This window comes from Conger conger, chromosome 2 (genome assembly GCF_963514075.1).
Source record: "Conger conger chromosome 2, fConCon1.1, whole genome shotgun sequence".
Classification (NCBI taxonomy): Eukaryota; Metazoa; Chordata; class Actinopteri; order Anguilliformes; family Congridae; genus Conger; species Conger conger.
The window spans coordinates 15473861-15498556 of NC_083761.1; the positions used below are offsets into that span (position 1 = coordinate 15473861).

Below are 24696 nucleotides of genomic sequence, written 5' to 3' on the forward strand. Positions count from 1 at the left end.
GAGGAAACTATTTAAAATGGAGGAAAGCTTTAAGGGTTTGCTGACCCTGTGGAATGGATCTATTCCCACAACTGAGGGAAGGGGAGGGAGGCAGAGGAGTTAATGGTGGGCTTGGGTGGGAGAAAAAAAAAAAAAAAAGAAGTTGTTTTGTCAGTATCATACAACAGTATGGTACTTTCCAAGCTTAAATCCAAACACTGCATTGATGGGTTGTTGAAAGACAAAGACCATCTCTTGTGCCCGGTCAATGCTGCAATAGAGGTCTAGATTCTCAGAAACCTACTATTATTCATATGGTTCTGCTAAATGTTTACATATCGATAGTATGGTTCAAGACTAGACTAAGCAAAATCTTAATTATTTTACTCAGAGTCCAATAAGATTAACTTCCTTTTCTCCTTAGAAGATTTTAAAGCACCCCGTCTGATTAACACTCATGTTTATTTTCGAAGTTTTTATGACTGACAAAACAGCAAATAAAAGTAATGGCTCAATTAAGCCAATTTTAACTTCAGATGATGTATTAATGTCCCCCTTCTCTTCAAAACAGAAGGAAAATAGTTGCAGAGAAATGAATGAGTGTTCTGGCTTCAGCCTTTTTCAGTTGTTCCTGAGGGTTTAACAATTCCCAGGGCCCTGACTGACAGGGGCCCTCAAACAATATGAGAGAATTTTTTGGGGTGATGGGGCTCAAAATCCCTGGGGGTGGCCCTGATTATGGGACCTGCTTAGAATGGTGGGGATGAAGGTACCAAATAGGTTCTCTGTGGTCTAGGTGTCCAAAACTGCACCACTTGGTAATATAAGCGATCCAAACTTGTATCCAAACCAGAGGTACCAAGCAGCTGCTGGATCTTTCACCGTTTGAAGGCCATGATGTATGATGCACGTCCTGCTGGTTCTTCGCTTTCTTACTGCTTATTCTCTTGACTGCTGAAAGCACTATTCTACAGTACGTGCCCCAAAGCAAGATAAACAAGCATACCTCGCTCTTAAAGGGCAAAAGAGGTTTCTCGTGTCAGCACCCTCTGGATGGAGGCAACCCTGTCCTTGTCTGTCTGTTACAACAAAGTTTCCAGTATATCAGAGAATAGCAGCCTCCAATGGGCATAACGAACAGGACAAACATCAACACGTCAGTGCTGTGTGTGGGAATAAGGCCTTCAACTTATTAATTTACTACTATTGCAGCGAGTTGCTTATATTGTGCTCAGTTAGAGTTGAGATGGAAAAACAGAAATCCCACAGTGTAGTTATACTGTATTGCTGCGCATTGCTTTATTTCTTTATGGGGGGGGTATGGCAATGAAAGACCCTGGTGACCTAGAATAACCCCTTCAGTCCCAGATCAGCTGCTCCGGTCTACCCCCCCACCCCCTCCACACTCGGCAGACATAATTGTCCCCCGTGCCCTGAGACAGCGCCAGTCCTGAGAACTTGAGGAGCTGAAAACAGGAGTTATCTGCGAGGGGGCTGTTAGCTAGGGATAATGTTGCACTGGGGTCTTAGAGAGGCCAAGAAGTAGGGCTTGACACTGCACATACTGTTCCGAAAGCAGTAAAAAGGTCCCGTTCAAAAGAAAAGTCCTTAATTACTTGCTTAACGACCTCCAGTCCTGCTGGAGGATTGGACCCTTGACCCCTCCGACAAGGATGAGGCAGCGCTTTTGTGTTAGGGTTAAGTGCTAAGTCTACAAGGAGTTTAGGTAGATCAGCAAAATATTAAGAAAACAAACAATATAACGCATATATACTAGATGCATAATATTACAGACAACTAGTGATGGACCATACTTCACGTAAGTAGGAATGTATGGCGTCAAACCTGATATTGAAAATAATTATCCATAGCCCTCCAACTTCTTTCATGAAAATTGTTCATGGACGCATCCATTGTTCATGGGGGCACATTGTACATTAAATAACATCATACGGCTGTAGGATTCCACATTCTCCATTAAACACCACGGTCACCCTGTTGCTGTGTACTTTGTGAATGCTCACGGTTCCCCCTCTCCTCTCCTCCAGGATGTACTGGCGGTTGGTTCTGTCCGTGCTGCTGGCGGGCGCCCTGTGCGGCGTGGTGGAGAGCAGGAAGCACCGGCCCCCGGGCTCCATCCCCTCGCCCTACAAGGGCAACGGCAACACCTCGGACAAGCGCGCGCGCAAGCAGGAGGTGCTGGCCTCCAGCCAGGAGGCGCTGGTGGTGACGGAGAGGAAGTACCTGAAGAGCGACTGGTGCAAGACGCAGCCCCTGCGGCAGACCGTGAGCGAGGAGGGCTGCCTGAGCCGCACGGTCATCAACCGCTTCTGCTACGGCCAGTGCAACTCCTTCTACATCCCGCGGCACGTCAAGAAGGAGCAGGAGTCCTTCCAGTCCTGCGCCTTCTGCCGGCCGCACCGGTTCACTACGCTCACCGTGGAGCTGGACTGCCCCGACCTGCAGCCAGCCTTCCGCCACCGCAAGATCCAGCGGGTCAAGGAGTGCCGCTGCATTTCCGTCAACGTCAGCGAGTCCGACAAGCAGTGAAGCTCGTCGCCCCCCTCACCCCGCGCCCCCCCTCTCCCTGCCCCTTCCCTCCCCACCCTATCTCCCTCCGCTTGACTTCTTATTTCTTCTTAAAGGAGAGCTCTTAAGCAGACTTTGTCATATAAAGGGGAACAGACGAGCATTTTTGCTGAGGACGTGGACCTGGACGGTGCATCTGGGAAGCTGAAGGGCACAGGGGTGAAGTTTGGCAGACACCACACGGGCCCTGGCGTGTGTACCCCCCCATTCGGCTATTGGCGGCGCGACCGTAGAGTAAAGACGAGTGAGCTGGAGCTCGTTCCTGGGCCCCGGAGACGGAGCGGGGGGCCAGCGTCAGGCCTCTGACTCTCGCGTTACACTGAGGCCCGAGACGCGACACAAACGTGGTGCCAAACTGATAGCGCAGCACCTAATGAGTCTGAGGGTGATAAGAGAGTACGCCCTGCTTAACTGATCTCCCTGGACTGAGAACAATGTAGCGTACAGAGGAACAGACCGCAGAAGCAGCTGGCCCCAAAGATCCCTGCCCCCTCCAACCCGAGACCACCTGTGGTCCCAGCCATCAGCCAGCCCATCGGAGAACAACATACAGTATCACTATAGTGAGAATGCATAAAGGAGATCCTTAAACTATGGTACCGTACAATAAAATGTATATATATCTAGAGACAAAATTATTAATTATATATTAAATCTATTTCATGTAGAACCCCCTCGTTTCTTTTTTTGTCCTGAAGTGTGAGTATTTTGCCTGGGTGTTCGTAATTTTGTCATTGCTGCCAGATGTGACTCATCAACCCAACATGAATTCATGAGATCCTCTATTTCTGGGCGACTTAACTTGTGACTTGTCCATTTCTACATTTGTACAGTCAAATATTAACAGAAAACCGAGATTAAGATTCTTGTTCAAGGGCACAACAGGTATGCTACCATACGGATTCAAACCCGCAGTCTTTGGTGTATAAATTCAGTTCAGGAACCACTACATTATACTGAGATTCTTGACTAGTATTTGTTTAGTCAAACTGGCCACACACAGAATGTCACAGGAAGAGGAAGCAGAGGACAACTGCAATGTAGTTCTTCTGGTAGTTGTCCCCTCAAGTGGCAATCATGACATGTCCTTATGTAACAGTCTGAAATGTACAATAAAACACTACATTTATTTATATGTTTATTTTATATAAATTAAACTTTTCAAAAAAAAAAAAAAAAAATCCAATTAGAAACACTTATTGCACACATGGGGATACACCTTCAACTCCAGGACTGTTTAGTGATGAAAACATTGGGGCACAGAACCAACATGCTGGGACAAATAAAAGCAAAAAAAAAGACAGAGTTGAATACTACTTTACATAGATAAAAACATAGATAGAATAGCATCTTTAAATAGTCTAAGTAACCCAGTCAAGTATTGTATTCTGATGCAAGTACTACTTTAAATATCTGTATGGAGAGTGTGACGCTCAAATAACAAACTGCTGGTTCCGTACAAAACACGTCTTGCTGTTTAGTAGACCATGATGTACCATAATCTTGCTTGGTTCTTCATAACTAAGATACGATGAGAATAAATCTAAATGTTTGATTCATGTCTCTAAACCGAATAATTAAATCATCTGCAATTCATTCAATGGCTCGGCTGAGGGGATTTGCTCACTTCATGCCCGGACCGTTACGGTCTTTCATGGAAGTAAAGATCCACAAAACGATAGCTTTTCCAGATTGTAAATGGATACAGAAGTCACATTTCCTTGAATCTGACTTTGGTTTTGGACTCTGGCTTTGGAACCAAGCCATTTTCAGACTGAAAGTCTACTGTTATTTCAGAGGGTCTACAGCACAAATGCCATGGCTTGGACTGCTCTACACGGGAGTATTCACGGCGTATAAAGCCAATGGCTATTGGATATTTCATGGGAATGAAAGGCCAGCTCCTTTTCTGTTGTTTAGTTCACTTTATAGCTGAACACATGGGACAGGTTTAAGCAAAACCCGAGGTGATATAGTATTGGCTCCGTGACTACTTTCTCCCTGTCAAAATGATGCGATTGTGAGATAGAGAAGACTGCCAACAGGGCACTTGCTGCTAAAATCTGGGGCTTAAAGTAGTACTGAAGAAGGGGGTAGCCAAGCTATTAATACAAGCATCTGACCACCTGATTAAAAAAAGTGTTACTTTCACCAAGATCATAACAACAGCTATACTGCCATCTAGACTGGGTTAGCCTGAACGAATTACTGCAGCTCGCGTTGAAGCACCTCTCTCTCCCCCTCCATTACAAAATACAATGAGGTCACTTTTCATACATCTATACACATATTTTACATGTTTTTGACACGCACATATTTTTGTTGCTGTATTGGCTTGAACCAGACACACTTTCATATTGCTTAAACCAAACAAACAGGAGAAAAAAAAGTTGCTGGAGTGGATTCTAAAGGGTCAGAGCAACCTGAATACATTGACAGTTTGGCAAATCATTACAGGAAGTCACCAGAATATTAAGTCTGGATGAATTTAAGAAGTTGTGTATGTGTATACAGTATGTCTGCGTCCATGTGTGCCGGTGTGTGTGTGTGTATGTGTCTGTGTGTGCTGGCCAGCTGTGAAGGGCTCAGTTGCTCTGCTTTTCAATCCACAAAGAACAAGTGCCATCCAGGGTCTTGTCCAAGTTCTCTTAGGTCAGAGTCTATATATATACCGCTGACTCAACCATGTGACCAAGTGACCTTCCAATCAGAGCTGTGTGCGTTTATAACAAAGCAAGGTGCTTGGATGGCAGGGGGACAATGCCCACAGCACAGGGAGGAGAAAAAAAATAGCAATTTAGAGAGAGAGAACTCACTTAGATTAAAATGACAGGCTAAGTGCTAGAGTTCGCAAAAAAACACTGCTGTTTTTGTTTTTCCATTCGTTTCAATAGTCTGTGAAACGGTTTCCTGGAAAGCGAGTCTTTAAAAAGAAAACGTAGTCATCATCCCCAACTCTGGTGCCAGTCAGATCTTCATGCCCAGCTTTGCTTTCTGTGGGAAAAAGTAGCTCGATGAGTAATGCACTATGGACCTTTCACATATGCATGCAAGGACGGGGCATTTTTGATACCAGAATGCAAAGGTCTTGAGCTGTACATTAGAAACGTATTCAAAATGCTTTTTTGATGACTTATTTCTGATTTGGGCATTTAAGGCATTTTAAACTGCTTTCATGAGTAGTCAGACAAATTAACTATAATGGCATTTAATCCAACAGAATTAACAATGGATATACACAGATTAAAATAATTTCACTATATACATTAATACTATTTACACTCAACATGGCTATACAAGGTTGTATACATCTAAAAAAAGTTTACATGTATCCAAATTCAACCAAATTCAACCAAGCTCCCTGGTTTCTGACCAGTCGTCTCTCTTCCTCAGAAAGGGCACTTACTATCCCAGAGGCATGCTTGGGTTTGACACTGTAAGAAGCCTTCTCCTTCGCTTGTCTGAAGCACTCCTCCGCGGCTTTCAATCTGTGGCAAAAAAAGGACACAAAATTACCTTCTATCAGGCAGACAGTTATATCACTGGATTATTGAGAAAATAGTTATTTGAGAATATAGGCCCACCTATAATGAAGGACAAATTGAGGTGCATGGGCACAAGCATGTGTGTTCAAACAACAACACAAGCGCATAATCCTGGTTTGGCAAAAGACCTCTGACCAGGGCTGAAATCGTAGTCAAGTAATTCCTGCAGTTTGAAGTGTGCCAAAGCGTGGACAGAGCTGGCAGTACAAAGCGGTGGAGTCCCTCAGCGACAGGACTCTCACATCCTAACACAGCGTGACACCAGTCCCCAGAAACACCGTGAGCAATCGCGTCCCCCCTGCCTGTGGCAGATCATTCCCCGGGGATGATGGGATCTGTAGTGAATAGGTGGCTTTCCCCCAACAAACAAAAGGATGAACGACACCCATACCAGGTACAGCGGGGCAACCTGGTACTAGAGGTTACAGCAGTGCATTCCAAAAAACATGCTAATCCGTCCTGTAAGTAAGGCCCTCTGTGCGCCAGCAATCTCAGAGAGGGCACGCCTACATTCAGATATCGGAAATAGGCTGCGTCAGGGGCCCGTGACCGAGACTGGCCCTCCCAGACCTGGGGGCCGGGGGACAGTGCATTCAAACATGTGCAGGTCACACGCGAGGGTAATCGCTTTATGAAGCCCAGCCGGGGAGGGGTTGGGGCAAGGGCCCGAGCCTTCCATGATTATTCTTCCTGAGGGACACACGTGAGACGCCAATACAGGGGGCATCCCATAAGGCCGCAGAGCGAGAGCAGCAACAGCCCGGGGCCCCGGTCCCACTGCGGGTCCCTGAGGCCCTGCCCCTCGGGGGCCAATGAGCAGCCCCCAAAAACCGCTCCAGACAGCCCTCTCTTGCCATTTCCTCATTAGCGTGAAAGGAAATGCCAAACTCTTGCTTTTCTCCAGCGACATTATTAGTGTTATTATTGCTAATTAAGGGTCAGATCTCTGTTATTAACGCCGTAATCAAGATCACGATCAAAGACAAGAATGTAAATCATCGTTTGTGAGGAAGGGGAGCAAGAATTCTTAAAAAACAAAAAAAGAAGAAAAGCTCAAACCACATATGGGGGGGTGGTAGGGAGTCCAACTACTGTATAAATACAATCGAAGGTGACTACATAAATCACACAAGTTATTTCAAGATCGTTAGACTAAACAGCACATTTTTTCAACTGAAATGAACCCTTAAAAAAAAAAAAAAAAAAAAAAAAAAAAAAAAAAATCGTACATGCACATATTGCATAAAGGCCTGTGCACAGTGAAGGAGGGGGCATATATGGTCAAAACATTACAACCGACTACATGACAACTTCCTACCATCTCCCGCAATTACATCAGAGGACATAAACTAGGGATTAAAAAGAATAATGCAAAGAAGCCCAAAGACAATAGCAGGACACTAGCGCAAGATGCTGGGTGGTAATGGTTCGTGGCAGGGGCCGGTTTTCCACTGGAAACTGGCAGTGGAGGCCTGCGATTCTCACCCTCTGTGCTTTCTGTTTACAGTACTTTTTACAGTAACCTGCCCCCGTAACACCCACCATCGTGTCTACAGTAAATGAGGCGGGTGGCTGCTTACTGGAAGGGTGGCTGGGAGCAGATATCTCTTCCACGCCGCCCCTAATTGGACCCGACGGAGCTCCCCGTTCCCGTTTCTTAATCTCTGCGGTCGGAAGTTATTAAAGCCAACCTCTTCACATTTTCTTTTCCTGATAACTCCCAACACTTTCACAACCTCAGCGAGCTTGTCACACACTGCTGGTGTACTGTATGACTAACCCTATAAAGCAGATATGTGAGTGGATGTGGTAAAGGGGGGTATCAGTGAAAATGTAGATGTTTTTCTTTTTCAGTTGATGTAAAACTACAAGACCAGAGCTATAAAATGAGGTCACTTGTTGGGATTGACCAATCCATTTTTGAGGTATGGGTCAAATATGTGTGTCTGACAGAAGTGGTTTTGATTAATCAGCCTTCAAAGTTTGGTGAGAGATTGTCACAGGTTCTCACCTAGAAGTGACCTGGGTGTAAAAACAAGCCCACCAGCCACTGCTGTGAAGGGATCTGAGTATTTGGGAGCAGGGAGATAGGGCTGGGGGTGTCAACTAGGTGCAAAATGCAGACAGGAGCTTTATGTGGGAGGTTTAACACCAGAAAGCCAGGACCTTTTTAAAACCTCCTGTTAGCGAGTTCATGCCTGTCCAGCATTACAGCATCAATTTCTGCACCAACAGAAAATTATTATATTTTATGCAGCAAAACTATTTCATTGAAATAATGAAACTGAATGCATATTCATGTGCTTATTAATACTCTTCGTTCACCGTCTCTCTCATCTTACTCGTGAAAATCAGAGAAAAGCGAACGCAAAGCTGGTTTGCGTGAGCGGAGACCGAACACAAATTGTATTTACCTTTGGCTTTATTATGAGTACATTTGCAAGAGAACCAGGTTGATGATGTTGTAAAAAAGAAAGAAAGTGCCATTGGCTGTGTGGCTGCTTTTGTCGTGTGGGATACAGCAAGCGTTTCCGGGTTTTACTCAGCACAGTTATCCAATCCAACTTTGTGATATACCCCCCCCAGATTCTTCAACCTTGGCACAGGCCACTAAAATAAGTAAATCAAAGCAATCACCTGAAGGTAAATCTGACAAAACAGAATGTGATCTTCAAACAGAACAAGAATTAAAATGGGATATTGTTTTGATCGGTAGAGTAGTTTCATAGAAGAGAAGAATGGATGGATGCAGATGTAATTTAATGTAGGCACCTTAGCTTTTAGTCGCGCTATAGTGCATAGCTAGCTATCTTCGAACCATACGTGATGTTGTAAATACAGAATCCAGAAGTCACTGCTTTAGCTACCCACAATAAATCATCCCGTTCATTTGCATTCATTTTCACAGCTACTCCTACTTTTAAGCATCTTGTGAAGTTGTGAGCTGTGCGATGATACCTCCTTTACTGAGTCGAGTCACATTACTCCACATACAGTACTGTAATATGAAAGGGGAGAGGTGGTACGATGATGTGGATTTTATTGTTCATTTCCCTGACCTCTTAACTCCTAATTTCCTCTCTTCAATGCGGAATCATTGTTGAAATAAATAGTTCTAATTGGTGCAAACATGAGCCGCCACTGGACCAAAGGAAAATATACTCAAATAATTTCCATTACGCTGGATGATATGCCTTTGACCTCAGAGGACAGGGAAGGCCTACATATATGAGCACTTAATAATATTCTGAAAGCTCATGTGCATCGAATAGTGTCTCAATGAATCCTGTCTCACACCTTATGTATGCAGCAAATCGTAAGATGCTTAGAAATGGAGTTTGTGATTGAACTGGTGTTGACTCCGTTCTTTTTTGCATTTTCGCTTCATTGTAGCAAAAAGGCTGCAAATTGAGGTCAATGTGGTTATAAAAATAAAAAAAAGCTATTGTCCATAGCTGAATTAAAAGAAAAAAAAAAGAAAGAAAAAATGATGAATTTCTGATAATCTGGAATGTGTCCTTTCTTGTTACACAAAGGAGTGGCGACCTGCTCCCATCTGAAATTCACCTTCCTTAAAAACCCGTTTGGGAATGCTGTGTCTCTCCTTTTGAAGGAAAAAGAAAACAGACCATATTGTGAAGATGAATTTGGTTGCTAAGTGTATAGTCTCTCCGGGCCATGCACGTTGCCTGAAGTGTTTACATGGGGGAGAATTATGGGGCGTCCACAAGAGCCAGCCAAGCCGACTGAAACTTCTCCAGCCGTGAGACCCAGACCCATCAGTAGCGGGTTACTTTAAACACCACACAGCACAAAAAAAAAACAAAAAAAAAAACATCAGGAGCCATTGAGAAAAAAGAATGGCTGCACAACAAGGTTCCCCTCTTGCGTTTTCCCCTTCGGCACTTAAAATGATACGGCCCCATGTTGCTAAGCTCAGGAAGGTCAGAGGTTTGGACCCCGAGACCTGCCGGCGCGGACCTGAGAGCGCAGGGCCAAATATGGCCTGCTTCTTCAGGGGGTCACGCTCCGTTCCAGAACTTTCTCCTGCAAAATAATTAAGGCGGCAAAGTAATCACAAAGTCCTGACAATTACCAGGGAGTCTTCAGCTGTAAAAGCTTAGCAGGAGCAATTACAGACACTGCTTCCAGAGTGTCAGGCAGGGGACATGCTGGAGACAAAGCAGAAGACTCGCTTTTGGGGGAACCGATCATTTCCTGACAGAAGGCTACAGTAACACTTGATTGTTATTCTGGCTAAGATGAAATATAGCCACAAGTCCTCCTTACGGTTAGCATACTCAAGACGGGTTCATGTGCTTCATCTGCATGGAGAGTGCAATCCAGAGATTTAGCAGGAAAACTTACCGTATTTGTGGTTCTTTAATGATAATAATAATAATAATAATAATAATGTTTAAGGGTTTTTTTATATATATATTTCATTTTACATCAAGTGACTTCACTGTTAGATAATGATTAGACAGTGGCAAGCCTTTCAGAAATTTGAGTCAGTCTGATGTCTGAACTTCATGTGTGCTGCAACAAACATGATCTGAGTCATGGGAATGCTTGGCTTTAATACATGATGCTAAAGAGTAGCCTTGAGAATGAGGTAAGAATGCTTAAATACAAGATTCAGACTCAAACTGAGAAATTAGTTCTTGTAATGCGCATTAGGATGTATACAGTGGCGCATCATGGACTTCATAAACCAGGAGTGCATAGGATGCCTTTGGCAGTGTGCAAATCCAAAGACGAGCCTACTTCACCTGTGACTGCAGCCATTGAGTGCACGCACGCACGCACGCACGCACACACCTGAAGGAACTCTAGACGAGCAGACCGTCCTGCTGGAAAGGTCATATCTTGATGCTGAAAGAGCCAGAATCATTTGAACCGTCTCCCGCCTGTGTCTGCGCACTTTATCAGCACTCGGCGAAACGCTTTCCCATCATTCAGAGCGCTGAGCAGAGAGCCTCGCGCCAGCCACTTCACATTAATAACTTTAGTCTAAATAAGTATCCGTGTCAGACGGAGACGGATTCATTTCCCCTGGCTCCGGGCAGGCTCGGCAGTTGCACACCTTTACGCCCCGGTTACGAGCCTGACGACTCGTGACAAATTAACGGATAGTGACATAGGGGGCCGGGGGGCGGGGGGGAATTCTTCAGGGCTTTAGGTGCCGTCGGAAAGGGAAGGCAAACACACTGGCAGTGAGATCTCCTGATTAAGGGGTAACTAATGTGGGGAGAAACGCAACACCGCGGCGCTGGACTGTGGGAAGTTATCCATCCGATGGAGCCGGTTGCTCCAGGGCATTGCGGAATATCACTTAAGAGTCCCTGTGAAAGAGGCAAGCTGTCAGACGCTCCTCGCTAAGAGCCCTCTGGAAGGCCGAGGTCACCGCTCCTACAGCCACCCCGCAGCCACCAAAGGGACGGATAAGCACTGCCGAGTCCTTCTGAGACAGCGAGTTTCACCACAATATCACCAGCCACAGCCACACTGCAGCCACCAAAGGGACGGCTAAGCACTGCAGAGTCCTTCTGAGACAGCGAGTTTCACCACAATATCGCCAGCCACAGCCACACTGCAGCCACCAAAGGGATGGCTAAGCACTGCCAAGTCCTTCCGAGACAGTGAGTTTCACCACAATATCGCCAGCCACAGCCACACCACTGCCACCAAAGGGACGGTTGAGTCTTTATGAGACAGTGAGTTTGGCCACAATATCACCAAACTCCGCAAGTCAAGGGGCCATTTCTGAAACACCTTCTCCTTAACCTATTTTAAATCCGCTTTGACCATAAAGAAAGTCTTCCAACTATACCTTCCCACACAGACCTGGAAAAAAAAACAAAAAAAAAACAACAACTACCCTTAACTTAATAAAGTTAAGAGAGTATGCAGCATTTACAGAATAAATTTAAAACGTTTTTTTAGGCATTACAACATTGGCAGATAATCAATGTAAATAATTTAATGAATTTTTTCAGGAAATATGCAATAACTGAACACTACGATGTTTATGAATGCCAATTGAGGACTTTTTGGTTTTTACTGGAAAAACCCTCAATCATTTACAGTAAATATTATTAATGTTCATTATTTCGGGTTCTACAGTAGACATGCAAACCATGTCAGAAAGCAAAAGGTTAAAGAAACAAAAAATCCCCCAGATCCCAAGCAGATATCCCTGACAATTTGAAGTAGATTTCAAATAAAAATAATATTAAGAACGAGCCTTATCGCCATTCAGCAGTACGGGCTAATTTGTATTTGTTGATTCTCGCGTTATCGGGAAACCTCATCACACCACTGGAAGCTCACGGAACCAATCATGCGCTCATTTTATTATTCAGGTTAAAACAATAGATTTGGTTCATTTCACCGGCTTTCCCCTTTTCAATGAATTTTAATGAGGCAGATATAATCTAATATTAAACATGTGGTACATGTTATGGGAAACTCGTGTGTAAAGATAAGCCAAGCTCCAGGGATTGAATGCTTATATTGGGCAACTTTCCAGTCTCCTTTCTTCTCTAGTACCTCAGAAGAACAAATGTTTGATATCAACTTATTTAATATTTACAGCAAATGATGCACATAACCACACCGGCTATTTTCAGTTCACAGCAATGCTATTGCAAAATATTATCCCCATTGAAGCAACGTGAGGCTAACATCTTCCAGATGCAATCAGCTGAATCATATTCATTAGCCCTCAACAAATCTTCTCCAAACATCTTCTGAATAAATCAAAGTTATTTTTACAACAAAGGAAATTTATTCAGAGAGATGCTAGTGAAGTTCCGGCCCCCTTCTCAGAAGACGGCCAAAACTGCCCTTTGCTGCCACCCCCCCCCCCCCCCCCAATCCCCCCACCACCCAAACCCTCTCTGTCTGCTGTGATCCACCAGAGGGAACAGTACTGCCAACAACCAGAGTTTGACCTCACTGAGGGCAAGTTCAGAGGGAGACTGCCATGTTGGCTCAAAACACCCTCGCCTGAAGTAGCAATGCGCTGGCATTCCACGGAAAAGCAAGTCATTTTAGGAATGCGGTTGCCTGCACCTTCTGTTGTCACAACAAAGGGCTTCTATATCATTCCAAGCAGTGCAAAGTGCACGGTATAACAAATCTGACCCTGCACTGGGGTCTTAATTTTCCAACGCAAGGCTGACAGATAGCTTGCCAGGAGGGAAAACATATTTCAGGAGTGAAACACAGGCCTGAAACTGGGAGAAGGTGAGGAGGCCTGTCGTTTTCTCCTAACCGAGGATTTTATTGCAAACAAATGTCGAAAAGAACAGAGGGGATGGCAGGCACAGGTATTTGAGGTAATGCCACATTAAATCAGTGCTCTGCCAGGGCTCAGCACAGACAGAGGGATCTCTGAAAACAGCACTTTTTAAGCCCAAAAAAAGAAAGAAAAGAGCCGCAGCGCTTTCACAACATTTAAAGAGCGGTCGCGAGCCTTTGGGTCTGCAGTCATAAATAAATCAATTCCTCACATCTAAACACCCAAAGCTGGGGGAGAAAAACAGTAGTGTAACATGTTCCATTTTATTCCGGGAACAAAATATATTGGGGACGTTAAATCGAGCGCGCTATTTCGCATTCCTGGTAGATTGTCTAAGAGGAAAGTTACATGTTGTGAATTTTGGGCGAGCCAACATCGGTTCCATGAAAACGGTTTTCGCCTTTGTAAAAATAAACCATTCCGATGCCCCTTGACGTGATCTCTAAAATGTGTGCTAATTGAAACTGATGATAGGTGGCAAGTTGGCCTGGTTTCCGGGACCGCAGGGGGTGGGGGGGCCCTCATATGTAGGGTTCATAGGTGATAAAGACAGGCTCCTACCTCTCCTGCAGGATCAGTTTGTTTTCCTTCTTCCACAAGTCTTTGAAATCGGTGGAGAACTCGTGCCACACGGAGAAGAACGTGTGGGGAGAGACCTCCTTCTCCCCCATCTTGGCTTTGACGGAGAAGAAGATGGTCATTTCCAAGAAACTGAAAGCAGAGCAATAAGGAGGACTGTCAGCACCAAAATAACAACAGTTTATTAATCAGGTTATCGTTTATCCAAGAAAATGATTCTGAAATTGTCATAATCTCACAAAAGATCTTTAGAAATTTACCAGACAACAGTGAGAGATCAGAGGTATTTCTACTCTGTATATAATATGGGATTCTATTTTGAGGTCACTTGTAACCCGACAGAGTCAGTTATCATTTAATGTATGCCGGACAATATAAGATTAAGCGTTTGCTGAAATTTCAAACAAAAGCACCAAAAATTAGAGCCATATCTTCTGGCTATGGTTATTGCATTCTTTTCTAACTCAATTAAATCATTTGAAATGTTTTGTCTACATGTCATATCCCATAAATGTAAAATGTACGATATTTGTAGAACTGCATTGTAGATTTCAAGGCTTTAAAATAATATCAAGTCAAACTAAGGAAAGATGAAGATTACTCCTCTAAAGATAAATGATTGTCCTTTAGGCGTAAGCAAAATGTTCTCCTCTTCAAATTCAATATAGGGCCTACATAATTTCATATGCATAACAATTAGATGCTTCTAACAGTATTGAATATTGCATTCAACTTTCATTTTTATTGAATTTATTCAAATTGACCATTATTTAGCAATAATTCCAATAGAATTATTGTGAACGCACAATATAAAACATGAACATACAATGGTATGGGCTCACAAGCATTTCATATTTTAAAATTCTATGAAAACCTAAACAACACTTCTAATAGGCACAATAAGTTGAGAATAAATCTGGGGAAAATATTGCCTACGCTGACTGTGCTAAGCATTTAGAAATCCGCTTAATTGGGGCTTGTTTAACGCTTGCACGAGACACTCACAGTCAGCAACATTTCCAGACACATATTTCCTTTTTTTTTTTTTTTTTTCTCTCCTCACAGAAAACTAAGTTAATTCAAGCTCCAATTAGATGTACTTGTCTACAGGGAAATTGCTTTTGGGAAAATACAATTTTGTCCCTTTCAGCGAGTTGAACGTTGAATAAACCAACTCTTTTTTTTCTTTTTACACATGCTGTGTCAAACCCTCTCCTTTGTTGCTCTTGATCAATAACATGAAGAGCTCATTGTTTGGGGCTCGGGCTAATGCATTCCAAGTCATGTCAGAGTTAACAGCAGGCTGGAGCCTCCGCTGTCTGCCTGAGAGAGCTAGATAAACACGGCACCCCGTGCCTTCTGCACCCCTTCACTGGGTCCTCACAACCAGCCATGAGCTTTCTGTAATGGAGCAATAACTGACGCAATGCTTTTCAATGAGACCTGCCTTACAGCAGCCAGCCTATGTGGATATAGAATTTGTTTGGTTAAAAATATTCATACTCGCCTAACTTTCACCGAAACACAGTTAATGTTGTACTCGGAAAAGTAACGTCTTCATAATGACAGCTTTTTCCTGCATGAAGTGATGTACATTACAGATAGACGACACAAACTGGAATTCAAGACCCTGCTAATGTGCTCTGCCCACTGCTCTAGGCTACCAAAAGGGTGCTCTTACGTTTTGTGAGTCTCAGTCAGCTGCGTCTCCTGGGCCTCCAGTTCGATTTTCGCTGTAAACGGAAACACAGTTGTGATCAAAAAAAATCAGGTACAACAAAATATGACACATTTCCAACACTTCATATTTAGCTTTCTCCCAGTTCTTCTTACAGATGTCCTTGATTGAAACATTAAATCACTTATATGGAGGTTATAAGTTTAAAATTCCCTCATGAGACGGTATAGTACACGAGTCGTTAATATTTTACAAGTCCTCAGACACAGCCTGCTGCAAGGGCTGCTATCAGCTTTGCCGTAAACTCGCTGTTTGCCGAGATTAGTCCTATTTGACAGGACCATTTCAAGTGGCGGCAGGAAAGTTGGCCTCTCACCATTAAACTGTTTGCCGACTTTTTCAGCTGATAAACTGTTTACATTTTTTCGTCCTGAAAAAAAAGTGTACGCGCTGGGTGATAAGTCTTTCCAGCCTGCAGGTATAAACAAGGCCTGCAATCAGGCTTGATTAAGGGCTATCAGCGCATGCGTGATAAGAGGTGCAGTGGTGCCCAGTGTGGCAGTCCCAGTGACAGCAGGCCCTGTTTCACACACACGTCCCTCTTTGTATGACCAAGGGAGGCTGGGTATGAATGAGGATAGTGAGCCACTGGGTACTATGTGTGCTTATGTACTATATCTCTGCAAGACACCAAGACTGGCTGCAGCCCCACAAAAGCCAGACGGACCCCTCCGTTTCCCCTCTGATTGCAAACGGTAACATGTGCACACACACACAAATCTACAGAGAGAACGTTCCAGACATCGCTAACAAAATAGCATTTATACTGCGTGTTTCCGTCCAGCGTACCTCTGAGAAAGGCATTACCCAATGCAACAGCATTACAGGCCAGAGGCGTGTCTGAAGGTTCAGTAGTAAGCCAAGGAATTTTCAAAGGATCTACTCTGAAGGACTGTTACACAACAAATTCTCCTGCCACATAATTTCATTTGTTATTGTTCAGCTTCTGAGGTTTTTTGCCATTCGCGGAGAGAGGGATTTATGGGGGGGAAAGGCAGACATTTAACACTACCAGAAGACTTTCCAGACATGCTCTCTTTGATTTCAATATCTGGCTTCCATGAAAACACGCAATACTTCACCTCATCAATGGTCGTGTGCGAGGGGATATCATGAGAGTGGAAAAGCAGGGCCATACCCGGAGCACATTTCCCTGCTTTCCCAGTCAGAACAGGGCTGGTCCCCCCCAGCCATAACAATCCCAAACAGTTATCCAACACCATTTCCCAAAGATTCAGGAACGGGGAAGGCAGGAGATCTCTCCCGGCTCTGATCTACAGCCTTCCTTTCAGGGAATATCAAATCATCCCATGTAATTGAAGCCAGAGGCACATCTAAGCACTCCTGACACGTCAAATATGAAGATCTACTGTTCCCTACACTAAATCTTCCTATTGATCTTTCTGCATGTGGTACCCATTGTTTGTAGATAATCAATCAGAACAGAGGATGGTCCGGCATACGATTTCCAAATTAAAAATAAGATTTCCAAATTAAAGGTTGTTAATGGACAAAACAATATCCAAAATGGGGGCATCAGTGTAATACGGACATGTAACCTGGTATAAGAAAATCAGTGTCAAATTTTGGAGCGGTCATTCTGTGGTTTCTAGATGTCATTCAATCCTGGCCACATTGATAGCAGTGTGGTGTGCTCATGGCCTACGAAACTAACGGCTTCCTGGGATGACAGAATTTTCTCGTGTTTTTTGGGGCTGATAAGTTGCAGCTGGGTAGAAAAAGGAAAAAGGCAACACTACACATCAGGAGCAAAGTGCTAATATGAAACAAAAATATTCCTATAATATTAGACAGCTACAGCTCTGCTTCTCTTCTTTTTGGCCGAGGTTAGCTGTCCAGTAGAAAACTTGAAAAGTCCAGCGTAGTCATGCTACTTGGGGATGGAAGCAGGAATGCTCCACTTCCTTGCAAATGTGAGCTTTTTTTGTGGCAAAACATCAATTATGACATTCAGATCCCTTTAATGTACTTACAGTATCAATCTATTATCAGTATAAACTTCTGACAAAACCCCTTCATTACGAAAGTGATATAATAATATTCTCAATGAACATGTCAAACTGACAAACGGAAATAACTGATATAAATGGAATGTTTTGAAAAACCATCCAATTCAAACATTTATTGTATCAAAAACTACCACAAATATTCTATTTTGTAGTAATAAATTAAAATATGGGTCAGAAAGCAATAGAAAAAACTTTGAAAAGACAAAATAAGGTTGCTCATATTCTGAGGCTAGTTTCGTGGTCAGATAATAACAGCTGTTGACATTGTTCGGGGCGGTAGGCCAGTTTTACACGGGGATTACAAACAACAACAACCATCATATAAAGTTTCTCTCCATCTTACAAGGGTCTGTTGTGAATTCAAAGTGGAGCTCTCCAAGTCACATGTCATGCCTAACAATGGAACCTGCCCTCAGGAAATGGTCCGTCACACAGATGAAAAGCGTGTTCGTCTCCCAGTGTCGCCGTCAAAGACAAGCTTTCACCAAGGCGTCCTTTAGCTCGGACTCAAAAACACCAAAAACAAAAGACATGTGTAACAGATTAGAATATGATTGGAATATGAAGGACTCGGCACGACCGGGGCTCAGAGAGACAGAGAGGCTGGCTTCTTTCAAGTCGGGTTCTTCAATCAGTTAGAAACACAAAAATAAACACTGAATAAAAGTAAAAAAAAATAAAAAATAAAAAATCAAACAAATAAGGGAGAACGGGATGTATGTGTGTATGTGTGTGCACGTGTGCGTGTGTGTGTGTGTGTGTGCGTGTGTGTGTGTATGTTGAGGTGTGTTCATGTGTGCCTGCATGCATGTGTGTGTGCGCACCTGTGTATGCGTGTATGAGTGAGTATACATACGTGTGTTGTTGTGTTCATGTGTGCCTGTACGTGTGTGTGTGTGTATATATACATGTGTGTGTTCGTGTGTTCATGTGTGCCTGCATGTATGTGTGCGTGCATGTGTGTGTTCATGTGTGCCTGTATGTGTGTGTGCGTGTATATACATACGTGTGTGTGTTTGTATGTATGTGTGTGTGTGTGTGTGTGTGTGTGCGTGTGTGTTTGTGTGTTTGTGTGTGTGCGCACGAGAGCCTGTGTGTATGCGTGTGCCTGTATGTGTGTGTATGTGCGCGCATGAGTGCCTGTAAGTGTGCATATTACAGATTTATCATCTGGGCCCATTATACTTGTAATGAATCATGCCCATTTTTAAAAGGCAGGCAGGATAAACAGCTCCGGAGCTTTCCGAGAGCCGCTGACACGGAATGTTTATTTGCATTATTTTTTTTTTTTAGGAGAGAGAGAAACATAAAGGGGAGCGGGGGGGAACGCAGGGGGAACGTGGGTCTGAGAGAGGAACAGAGCGGAACGTGACTGTTCTTCGAGCCGGCCGGAGAGGGGAGCGCACCGTGCCCAATCCGGGGGTGGGGGGGTGGGGGGGAAGTGGGGCTTCCTCAGGATGCTCCGGGGCACCGGGGGTCAATGCCCCGGGTGCACTTTGACAAATTGAGCACGGTTGTGGTTAAGGGTCTCCACATCAGGAGCCCTCGAGTCGTCACAGCCCTGAAAGTGCTTACAGGGCCAGGGGTTTTCTGGGGGGGTTGGTGGTGGTGGTGGGGGCAGACAGCTCAGGAGGCTAAAGCCTGACATGCAGGCCCAGGTCTTCAAGGCCTGTTTCATGGGTCACATGCGGAGATTAATGACAAAACTGGGTTACAAAAATCTCATGGTCAATGGGACTTTCAGGGGTCAGCGGGCATTATTGAAAAGCGTTAAGCGCTGCTGCCTCTCGACCAGCTAATCGCGACCAGGCCCACGACGCTCCAGCTCTGACAGCAGAGCGCGATGCCTCTTTCAGTCTCCGATGCGAAGGGAAATGCATCCGGAGAGATGCCTTAAGAGCTTGCTCAAACAGAGTACATATCACACCCGAGTTGATTTTAATGTTTTATGAATTGCTTACAAAGTAATATGTGGTTTGGCCCCAGAACAGGCTGCTTAAATTGCTCTTAGATTCTTCTCATCTTTAAGTCGTCTATGGTTTTTAAGAAATTTTTATATATACAGCAGTGTGGGAAAGGCGCTACGCAAATAAGAATATTAATTGAACACAGCGGCACCCTGAAATGGTAAATGGCAAATTCCTATTTTTGATGGACAGCCTTTGATGAAACCTCATCATTTTTGTTACACCTTGAGGGAAATTCAATTCCACTAGGCAGAAATACATAACACAATATACCTTTGTTTAAATGTTCTTTGCACTGTGTGTATTCTTGTGTCTCTCGGAAGTCGCATAGTAGTCAGAATTTCCACTATTTTTTCCCAAGTACACTTTATAGACGATGACAAATCATAGCTTCTATGTTCCTGTAAGAGTACCCTTATTTTCTTATTTCTCACCTTTCCAAAAACATACCTTCTCAGAAAAAACTAATTTGCCATCGACTGTGGCAGTTAAACTTTCACCCCCACAAATCTCACATAGTTCTACAATATAGTTTCATATGAATGGCCATGGCTTTGAGTTGAGTCAACAACTGTCAGTTCAACAAGACCTCAAGCCTGAGACTCACTGCACAAAGTCTGGGTTTAAAAGAAAAGAAAAACTCAAAATGAGAGCATTACTCACAACGCCTATGTAAGCCACTAGTCACGCTGATGGTGAAGTGATGGATGGTGCACTTGGTTCCTCTGGTACACACAGCCACATTGGCTGAGCTTCACTGGGAACAGTTCATCATAGGACCGTGACAGCCATGCACAGCTCCTTACCTTGGCTCAAGAACTCCTCCATTTTGTCCTTGAAGGGTTGGAGGTGATCTTCGGAAGAGACGCGGCAGACTTTCTCAGTCTCTGTGGTACATGCTGAGAAGAGAGAGAGGAAATGAGAGGTTGTCTCCATCAAAGTGCTAATTTGTTTGTTTTTCCCCAGAAATAACATAAATCTCCTGTAGGCACATCACAGTCTTGCTTTCTTTTCTTATGCTACGAATGAGCAAATCTGCCGATTTTGACCTATGTAGAACAAACCACAAGACAGACTGTGTTCACTTACGGTACTTATTGTCCCCTTTTGAACAATATGCAATCCTACAATTATATTATATAAGGGGCGACCTGTAGCGTAGTGGTTAAGGTACGTGACTGGGGCCCGCAAGTTCGGTGGTTCGATTCCCGGTGTAGCCACAATAAGATCCGCAGAGCCATTGGGCCCTTGAGCAAGGCCCTTAACCCTGCATTGCTCCAGGGGAGGATTGTCTCCTGCTTAGTCTAATCAACTGTATGTCGCTCTGGATAAAAGCGTCTGCCAAATGCCATTAATGTAATGTAATATTACATCTACAAAAATGAAAGGAAATGCATCTGAAATAAACTACAACAAGAAAACAACAAAAGTAGGACATAACAAACTAAAGGGGTTCCGATACAAGAAAAAAAAAAAAGTTACCCCCCCCACCCCCCACCACCACCGACCAAATGTGCATTGACCTACGTACATTTTTAAGCATTTACTTTCACACTGGCATTTAGCCAGATTCCACCTAATACATATATTAAGCGTTGAGGATTAGGGTTAAGGTTCACCGGATTTGTGCACACAAGTACATTTTAAAATGACTAGCAGGACACTATTAAGATTACTTAAAGGGATAGACTGAGCTACTTTCTGAGAAAGTTCTGAGAAAAGCTTGCAGTAGCGACACAGATTGGGATGAGAGTGGAAATGACTTCTAATCCCATGATGCTAGGAATGTACGGTACTGCAGCAGCTGAGCGAACATGCATGGCAAGACAAATCTTTTCCAAATGAAAGAAAAAAAATGAACATGAAACCTCTACCGTTAACCATTTCTCTTCCTGAAATTGTACATTTTATAAACCTGGGGTTACAGCCCTGGTGGTGTGGCCAGGTGTGGTTTTTGCCAAATCTGAATGCTCAACTACAAAACTGGATTGATTATCAAACTTAATGAGCGCAAGTGACTGTAATGGAGATACTCACTGTTTCACAATTTAGACCAACATCTAAAAATAATCGACACTGCACAATCAAACTCGGATGGAACAAAAACAAGAACCATGCCTAGTTCACTACCCCTCAACTACACAGTACTTCGGAGGACACCAAGAACATGCAACTACGCATATAAGGGCACTGCCATAAAAATGTGATTAACAAAAGCTATGGCAGTGAATACGAGGTTGTGGATAATTACTTGAATACAAAACTTTAATGTGCAGGTGTGTCAAAGTACGATACTGTAGCAAAGAAGTGAAAATTGCGATACCACACTGCAAAAAGCGACCATCATAAGAGTTTTAGTCTTGTAATAGTTTAGTCTTAAGACCTTATTTATTTTTCTCTCAAGTAGAACATATTTGCTAGTCTTAAGTTATTGTTTGCTTGAAAAGTTACATTTTCTTCTTCCATTGGCAAATCTTGAGATGAGATTTGCTTGGCAAGTGAAATTCTTATTCTAAGTCAAAAATGTCTTGCATCATTGGCAATATTTTCGTTTTATTTAGCAAAAAATGTAAATAAGCAAGATTTAAGTCTAAATACTTATTTTTTGGGTTTTGCAGTGCATCTGAAGACACCTCACACAATTATTAAAAACAGTAATTAATAACTTGCTTTAATAAAGCACATAGCAGCTTTGAAGTTCATGATATATTAATGGGTGTACTTTCTACACTTTGAAGCCACAGAATAAGGGACCAGTATGGTCTACTTTACACAGTGTGAACTACAGGAAACCTTTACAAAATGCCAAAATGGACAAATACTACTCTGGGTAAGTAGAAACATACCTAAATGTAATTTTTGGGCAAGCTGTCCCTTTAATACAATTTTCTACTGTGATGCAATCTGGGCTGGGTAATGGTTCATGCTTTCAAGAACTAAAGATGGGGTGTGATGTTTAATTTCCTGGTTTTCAGGTGGTGTGAAAGAGTGGCTATAATAGGCCAATAAGGAGCTTTTAACATGGAGTTCTGCTTAAGTACAATACCAGAATGCTGACCCAGAATGCAACCCTCCTCCTTCATGATGCTTAAGACGTAATGCTAGTCTAAACACGAGACATGAAACATTCACTACTGTAAAGCCGTTTGATATATGGCAGTAGAGATGCAGATGTGCTTCATTTTAATAACGGCCCCCGAAAAAAAAAAAAAAAAAAAAAAAATACGAGCAATGAAACGCATTCCGTACGATTCACCTGCATACCTTTCACTGCACGAAGACTAATGTGCTCTGAGGAATTTTCTAACTTCTGTGAAGGACTGCAAGTCACGCACAATCGGTGGCAATGATGAATTAGAAAGTTGCATGTCGAATACAAATCTGAACGCCATATGGCCCATTTAGAGGCATTTCTTGACCTGTGTCCAAAGGAGGACCACATTGTTGTGGTTACCTAGTTAACTCAACCCCCGATGACTATCAATGGCTCCCACATCTGCTGTGGCCATTTACGCCACCTCAGGGAGCAGCCCTGGGAGCTCACAGTGATGTATTGATATGTGGGAAATTCAGACAAAGAAAAACCATAACACAATATCGCTGCCCCCAAAAACTGCTAGGAATGAACATTCAGACTTCAATATACGCACACACAGAGAAATATAAAACCAATAAACAAACACATTTATATAATGACCAGATGGAATGACAGCGGGAACATGCAAAACAGGATGGTAAGCGTTTTACAGAAGGGAAAGTGAAGAAATGTCTGCCTGTTTATGTCTCCCATCTCTCTCCTCTGTTTTTATATTATATCCACCTAGGGTGTTTCTGTAAAAGAATGAACAGGAAAATGTCTTCAGTTGGATGCAATGCACATTATTCAAAGCCTTGTAAAGCCTGCCTAGTGCACAGTGCATCACAAACGCTTTCTCTGGCTTTCGTTCTCAAACGCTTTCGACTTTTGCCACAAACAGCAGAAGTAATCTATTGCAGGTGGCCTGTAGGATTCAGAGTATTGAAAATGTCATCATTACAAAGGTAAGAGAAGTGTGTATTCTACCAGTGGAACCAGCTGTGAATATGCAATCCACTCACGTCAGCGGGCAAAAATGTTCAAAAGCCCATTGTTCAGCCCAACATTCCTGTCATAACAGCCCATTCATATATATATATATATATATATATCATTGTCATATTACTTTTTTTTTTAAAATATATATATATATATATATATATATATATATATATATATATATTTTAAAAAAAAAAGTAATATGACAATGATGCCATTTCCCTCTCATGTCAGCATGAAATTATTACTGATGGTAGCATAGTATTGAATAAGGCCAAAGGTTCCGATAACACAAACAGAAATGCACTTGGTGAAATGGTCTGTGGTATACTATAGTTGATGCAAATTAGAAAATGGCAATCACCTCAACTATTTCCGCCTCCGCTGTATGGCAGCGTATTGCATGCATTACCTTTAATAGGAGGGACTACAGCCATCTGTGACACAGTGAGAATAGTTCTTTCAGTGTGCCTGTTTGCCTCATTCAGAAAAAGTGTCATGTTCACAACGCTGTTGAATACTAAGCAGCATTGTGGAAATGCAATACTGTGGGATGGTACAAACAAATCGTTTGGCCACAGTTTATCTTGGGAAATTCAAGTCGGCAACAAATTGTCAGTCTTCTCCTCAGCGATGCAGGTAGTAGCTGCAAAAACAGCTCTGTGAATATCCATTTCATTCAGAGTTTCCGCAACATATGACCTTCCCGGTTTAGAGACTATCCCCCCCATTACTACAGATACGAGCCATGTCCTTTGTGAAATCTAACTTACCCAGACTGGCCCAGAGTCCCAGCGTAATATAAGAATGATTTGTTTTGACAACATAACAACTAAAAAGCTCTCTCCTGCACTAATATAGTCCTTGTATTCAACCTCCAAGGACCAG

The 24696-nt window shown here is 43.1% G+C and overlaps 2 protein-coding genes across 2 annotated transcripts in view; one reads left to right on the forward strand and one right to left on the reverse strand.

Annotated features, from left to right (window-relative positions):
* Positions 1-2025: 2025 nt before the first annotated feature.
* LOC133122789 (gremlin-2-like) lies at positions 2026-2561 on the forward strand. Its single transcript, XM_061232949.1, has one exon. It carries the CDS (start codon positions 2029-2031, stop codon positions 2527-2529), a length of 501 nt encoding a protein of 166 aa, XP_061088933.1. The 5' UTR covers positions 2026-2028; the 3' UTR covers positions 2530-2561.
* Positions 2562-3575: 1014 nt separating this feature from the next.
* The window catches only part of fmn2b (formin 2b), a 68464-nt gene continuing 47343 nt past the window's right edge, over positions 3576-24696 (reverse strand). The window contains exons 14-18 of the mRNA XM_061232948.1: positions 20540-20632; positions 15680-15731; positions 13981-14130; positions 5975-6056; positions 3576-5562 (exon numbers count right to left, since the gene is read on the reverse strand). Of these exons, the coding sequence (XP_061088932.1) occupies positions 5536-5562; positions 5975-6056; positions 13981-14130; positions 15680-15731; positions 20540-20632 (404 nt within the window). The 3' untranslated portion in view covers positions 3576-5535. The remainder of the gene's footprint in view (positions 5563-5974; positions 6057-13980; positions 14131-15679; positions 15732-20539; positions 20633-24696) is intronic.